This window comes from Panthera uncia (assembly GCF_023721935.1).
Source record: "Panthera uncia isolate 11264 chromosome B2 unlocalized genomic scaffold, Puncia_PCG_1.0 HiC_scaffold_24, whole genome shotgun sequence".
NCBI lineage: Eukaryota > Metazoa > Chordata > Mammalia > Carnivora > Felidae > Panthera > Panthera uncia.
The window spans coordinates 11,553,169-11,559,398 of record NW_026057580.1 but is presented as its reverse complement, the minus strand read 5'-3'; the positions used below and the strand labels follow the sequence as shown (position 1 = coordinate 11,559,398).

The following is a 6,230-nucleotide window of genomic DNA, read 5'->3' as shown; positions in this document are numbered from 1 at the left end:
TTGAGGCCAAATTCAATTGTGACGCAGTTGAAATTGGCTTCTCCCCATAGCCCCCCCCTTTTACGCTTCCGTCCTGACGCAAGTGCGGGGCCGCCTCCCGCACTGCGGTCTAGCCCTTGGCCCTACCGTAGTCAGTTTCTTGGAGCATGCGCAGTCGCCTTTCGAGCCTTGGGCGTACGTCAAGATGGCGGCGTCCCTATCGTGTTCGTTGCTGAGGCGCCTTCTTAACCTTTCGCCCTTCAGAGGTGCCCACGGAGTTCAGGTAACTCCTTGGAGCACGCTTTGCACAACCGCAACTTAGTTATACTTTCTCTAGGTTATTGCTGGGAATCCAGGAGCGGAGACCCTCCCAAGTGCTTATGCCTTGGCCGGCTAGGCAACACTGCTTCCACCACCCTTTCCTTCTCACCCTTTTCAGTGCTGCGCGGCTTTTTAATCTTTAGCCCAGGGCAAAGAGCCCGGGTTAGATATCATTCTTTTCCCGTTACCATCGCGGCTAAAGAACTAGGTAAAAGATTGGATCTCTTGGTCATACACAACCAGCTCTTAAGTATGCGTATGGTGTTTAAATCTGATTCTCTAGAGTGATCTTGGGTTGAGGGAGGCTAACTTTTACCTGCTGTGGTATCTCCCGGTAAAGCCAGGATACGTTCTCAAGACCTGGGGACCAATTTCTCCGCTTTCTGTCACTAAATTATTTTATTATTGTTATTATTATTATTATTTTAATCAGAGCATACATGAGACCTTAACTCAGTCCTTTGGATTGAGGTTTCCCTCCAGCCTCATGTACTCACCACACTGGAAGTTCTTGGTAGGGCACGGTAGGTTCTTGGTAGGGCAGGGTGAGATAGAAAGGCTTGCACAGCTGCCACTCCCTAAAGTGGGACTGAAGACTGGTGACAGGGGGTCACCACGGAGTTAATAACAGCTTTGGTAGCTTTAAAGCAAGCGTTAGGACTCAAGTTTGTTCTGACCTATGGAATGTTGACCTTCAACTTTTTTAAGACTGGGCAATTTCATGATCCAGGATTGGATTGAGTTGGAGATTGCCCTGTCATATGCATCCTCTCCCTGCCAGGCATCTTCCTTCCAAGAAGTTAGACATTATCCCTTTTCCTTTCTTCTCACTTTCCTCCACTAGACTCAGTACATTCTCAAAAGCACGACTATATCATAGGTGTCTTCTCAAATACGCCTGCTTCCCAGTCACTTAACCTAGTTACCCTCTCATATTAGCTTTTCCTTCAGGGTCCAGTCAGAGACAGGAATAGTGGTTGATGATACCAATTTTACCCTAACAAAAATGCTACTTTCTCTGTATATTCTTACTATATTCCATTAATACAGTGGACATGAATTCCCCTTCTGCTAACATGTGGGCAGTGAGACAATCAGGTCCTTTCCTTGAGCTCTTTTTCTGATTTTTTTGGCCCTCTTTTTATAGGTTCCCCTCCAGACTCTTTGCACCAAAGCCCTTCCTGAGGATGATTCTTTGCCCCTAGATCCCATAACCCCTTATAAGAATGAACCCTGGAAATATCTGGACTCAGAAGGTACCTCTAAATGGGAAAGGGGAGGATCACAGCGGTCTGAAATAAGTGGACAGAGACATTTCTATTACCCACCCCCCCCAGAAATAACTTGTGTGGTTTTTCATTTCAGAATACCAGAATCGCTATGGTTCTCGCCCTGTGTGGGCTGACTACCGTCGAAACCACAAAGGTGGCATACCCCCTCAGCGAACTCGAAAGACCTGTATTGTGAGTTTCTGAAGGTGGTACACGGATGGGATGTAGAGTGTGGATGGAGGCCATAGTGACCATGGCAGCAGTACTTTTTCTCATAGGACTTTGAACATCTTCACTTACCAGTTTTCTCTCTCCACAGCGTAGAGACAAAGTTGCTGGGAATCCCTGCCCCATCTGCCGGGATCCCAAGCTGCATGTTGACTTTAGGGTAAGGGGAATCTTTTCTTCAGAGTAAGGACTTGGAGTTTCTTCATAGTGCTAAAGAGATTACCATAGGTGTCCTACTCTTCTTCATAATGTAGTACTGTTATAGTTTATTTTGCATTGACTTTCTAGTAACAGAAAAACATTCCTCTCTCCAGCCTCTTGTTCTCTATTGTGGATCATACTAAAAAGCTTCATCTCTTATATGTGAAATTTACAGTTTACATTGTAAGGCCAGAAGAATACCTGTTTCTAATGGGAGAGCAATACCCAAAGGTTCATTTGTATCCATCACAATTATTGGCAAGTAGATTGGGCTAGTTTTTTTCTGTGCATGTGTTTGTTTTTGTTTTATTGTTGTCATGTTGTGTGATGGCCTGCTGAGACTTGGGGCTGGAGAGCAGATACATGAAGCAAGATACAGAGTCTAATTATTTTTCAAAAAGCCTTTATTGCCAGGACAGAATTTCCTCCCTAAAGAGTTAAAAAAACCATATAAAAATATGGGGAAAAAATGGGAAAAATGTTATTCTGAGCTTGCAGTGAAGGCATTAGAGCAGAAGCTGAATGGTCATCAAGGGAGTTGGAGGAAATTCGTGTATCAGTAAGCAGATGGGGGTGTCTGACTGCTCTCAGGTCCCTTCAGACACAGTTGTGGAAGGGTCCAATAGATAGATAATATCTCAATTTCAACTGTGTACGGTTGGTTATAAAAAGAGAACATAAGCAGTTGTATACAGTTTAGAAGCCATTACGTGACCGAGGAAGAGACACAGGTTATAGGTTGAATAGTTCAGATGATTCTGCTTGCTCTTTTACTCCACACACGTATCTACTTTTTTCCTTGGGTGTCATCTCCTGTTGATTGACCTGCTGGCCAACAGGCATCGTAACACAATTAAGACTATAAAATTGTTCTTAGTAAATGTATATGTTATACATAGTATGCTGTTGTGTACATTAATATTTTACACGTGTGCATTACAACACATATTTCTGGGTGATTTCATGGATTGCCAACTGACTGTCCCCAATTTGTTTTGCATGAAAGGCTGATTTTAGAACCTAACCCCTGCGGGAGAGGATTCTATGTAAGTCTCAGTGACAGAATGTAGAGTGTGCACATAAAATGGTTGCAAGGTCAAGAAAGGGGAAACGTTTGCTAGAGTTTTTAAGAATGTGTTTAGCAAAGTGATGGGGCTAGAAGGAGGGTAACACCTGAAGAGACACAGAGGAGTTAAGGGTGTCTGTGCACACGTGTACAGATTGTGCACTTCCAGTCTCTCAAGGTCTTGGTGCTCTCCCTGCCGTCTCATGTTTCCCCACCACTTTCCTCCCACAGAACCTGAAGCTCTTGGAACAATTTGTCTGCGCCCACACGGGTGTCATCTTTCATGCTCCGTACACAGGTTAGCCCATCATTCCTGTCACCACCAGAATAACTTTTCCTTGGAGCACTTCTTGTTTATTCAGTCACACAACAGGTATTTGGTGGTTCCTACGTATGGCATAAAAAACATTGATTGAACGTGTTTGGAAATCCTGCCTTAATGGGAATATTCACATGCTAAAGCAATTATATGTGGACAAAAAATATAAGCAAGTACCAATGTAAGTAAACTATCTCAACAGAGCTCTTAAAAGATAAGTCGTGGTGATTATCTCCTTTCTGTAGAGTCTCTGCTTTTACAAAAATTGACTGTCATTGGTCACAAACAGACACAAGTCTCCAGAGTGAAATCCCATCGTGCAATTTTTAGGCACTATCTCTTAATCCCTTCCCAGGATACAGCTCCTACAGAGCACTCTGGGGGCTCTCCTGCTCGATGGAGGCTTCAGCTGGGTTTGTGAGGGGCACCTTGAGCATTGATTGGCTCAGGTGGGGGACCACTCTCTTCTCAGAGATGACTGATAAATTGACTGCATGTAAGTTCTTTTTGTCATCGACAATCCAATTAGCTCTAACTCTCTCAAATTTGGAATTGTAATCCTAACAATGCAAGGTTACATCCATTCCTTAACGATGGTCACAGCCCAAATCTGGCTCACTGCTGTTCCCATTTATTTTCATGTTGTCTACAACTGCTTTCAAACTACAATGGCAGAGTTGAGTAGCTGAGACAGAGACTGTAGGACCTGCAGAGCCTGAAATTTATGTGGCCCACCACAAAAATTTTGCCAACCCCTGCTCTGAAGCAAGATAAATTTGCAAAACTAATCTGAATCCACCATTTTGGGGAAGGCAGCATGATCAGTGGAGTTTGGTTTGTCAGGGAGTTTTAAAGAGGAGCATTTATAGTCAAGCTATAGAAAGTTAAAGGGACTATTTTGCTACTCTCTCAGATCACCTTCTCCAGATCTGGAAACCTTTCTTCCTTTATATTTTGTTTAGGTTTATTTATTTTCTTTGAGAGAAAGCAAGAGTGAGTGGGGGTGGGGGGGCAGAGAGAGAGAGGGAGAGAGAGAGAATCCCAAGCAGACTCCATGTTCAGCGCAGAGCCTAATGCGGGGCTTGATTTCAAGAACTGTGAGAACGTGACCTAAGCCAAAATCAAGTCAGATGTTTAACAGATTGAGCCATCTAGGCACCCCCCTTTCTTGCTTTATTGACTCATTCTTTGTGGATTGTCCAATCTAAATCTTTAATCAACCATACTTGCCCTTTGAATTTTGTTCTGCTGTCTTGGAGGCTTTACCATCAAATGGCTTTTCTGTGGTGGCTAGATCCTCTTAGAGTCTTCATCTCAGCTCTCAGAAAGGGGGGATTCTTTCCATTGGATAGATGGGGAAACTGAGGCCCATTGAGGGGTCAGAGAACTGGGATTATTAGAGCAACTTTTTCAAACCCAGCTCTTTGTCATCATATAGAAGTAGTTATATACTTTATTTACTGTGCTTTTCGGAACAAGCACCAGGTTCTCTCTCTTTCTCCCTCCAGGGGTCTGTATGAAGCAACACAAGAAGTTGACCCAGGCCATCCAGAAAGCCAGGGATCATGGTGAGCATAAGGGGCACAGTGCAGTTTTGTGCCATAAAGAAGGTGATTTAGGGCTGGAGGGCGGCTATAAATGCTACCGATCTGAAAAGGTGGTACCCAACGTGCTCTTCCCAAAAAATCTCCTTTCAGCACTCCACTGGTCCCTTTTTCCCTCTCCTGAATCTTTTACCTTGTCCTTGTCCTATTCCCTTATTCTTCCTCTTTCCTTTCTCTTCCCTAACTATTGGTCTCAATGCCAGAGATAAATCATAGGGGATCTTTGTATAAATCTCTGGCCCTGGGCTCCATGACACCTTTGCAGAAATTTTAAAAAGGTATACCTCTGCTAGGGCAGGTGCATCTTTATAGTCCTGGTGCAGAGCTGCACGGTTTGACAGGCAAGAGCCCAGGCAGTAAGTATGTCAGTCCTCATTGCCCCTTGTCCAGTTGCCTTTGTGCAGTGTACAACATGCATAAATGTACCCAGTGGCTCTGACTGGTTCCTCCCTCCCTTTATAGGTCATTTTATTTATTGTCTTGACCTGAACTACTCTTCCTTGCTTCCTTCCTTCACTTTCTCTGTTTTTAATCCCCTAGGTCTCCTCAGGTACCACATTCCTCAGGTTGAACCTCGGGACCTTGACTTCAGTACCTCTCATGGAGCTGTGAGTGTTACTCCACCAGCGCCCAGCCTGGTGTCAGGTGACCCCTGGTACCCATGGTACAGCTGGAAACAGCCACCAGAGAGAGAGCTGTCCCGTCTTCGACGCCTCTATCAGAGTCATCTCCGAGAAGAGAGTGGTCCCCCACCTGAGTCAATGGCCGAATTGCCACTCACAACCCCAGCTGAAGCCTCCTCCACTGAGCAGGAGAGCCCCCAGAGTGCTCTGTAGGAGCTGTATCTTGGGAAGGGATTAAGAGATAGTGCCTAAAAATTGCATGATGGGATTTGACTCTGGAGACTTGTGTCTGTTTGTGGCCAGTGGCAGGCCCAGGGCCTGAGAAAAGAAATGACTGTGTTGTTGAAGGGAAAAAATACATTTGAGGCTTAGGGAGGGCAGGACAGATGTGTATGGGAAACCCCAACCCCTATATATTGTAAATAGGCTAAACATTCTGTTACTGCTTCAGACTTCTGCTAACTCAACTTTCCACAATAAAGCTATATCTCTGTTTGTGGTCTGAGTTTCAGATTAATGCCATTTGTGTGGGGGGAATGGGTGCTGCTGTGGGGAGGGGAGGGGTGAAGCTTGCACCAGACCAGCCAGTGACTCTTGGAACCAGGAGCCACCAGAAAT

At 44.8% G+C, this 6,230-nt stretch overlaps 1 protein-coding gene across 2 annotated transcripts; it reads left to right on the top strand.

Moving 5' to 3' along the window:
- Positions 1 to 83: 83 nt before the first annotated feature.
- Positions 84 to 6,107, top strand: MRPS18B (mitochondrial ribosomal protein S18B). 2 transcript variants are annotated; one of them, XM_049653701.1, is made up of 7 exons: positions 84 to 262; positions 1,448 to 1,556; positions 1,666 to 1,763; positions 1,891 to 1,959; positions 3,298 to 3,364; positions 4,894 to 4,953; positions 5,530 to 6,107. In XM_049653701.1, the coding sequence occupies exons 1-7, from the start codon at positions 185 to 187 to the stop codon at positions 5,823 to 5,825; spliced, it is 777 nt and encodes a 258-aa protein (XP_049509658.1). In that variant the 5' UTR covers positions 84 to 184; the 3' UTR covers positions 5,826 to 6,107. The 2 variants fall into 2 exon arrangements, with proteins under 2 accessions (XP_049509658.1, XP_049509659.1); XM_049653702.1 differs by lacking the exon at positions 1,891 to 1,959.
- The last annotated feature ends 123 nt before the right edge of the window (positions 6,108 to 6,230 follow it).

What these genes read in the sequence shown, in the direction of transcription:
- MRPS18B (XM_049653701.1), top strand. Translation starts at nt 185, where the DNA reads ATGGCGGCGTCCCTATCGTGTTCGTTGCTGAGGCGCCTTCTTAACCTT. An exon ending in AGCTGCATGTTGACTTTAGG is followed by an intron (nt 1,960 to 3,297) that starts GTAAGGGGAATC and finishes TTCCTCCCACAG; the next exon opens with AACCTGAAGCTCTTGGAACA. An exon ending in CTTTCATGCTCCGTACACAG is followed by an intron (nt 3,365 to 4,893) that starts GTTAGCCCATCA and finishes TTCTCCCTCCAG; the next exon opens with GGGTCTGTATGAAGCAACAC.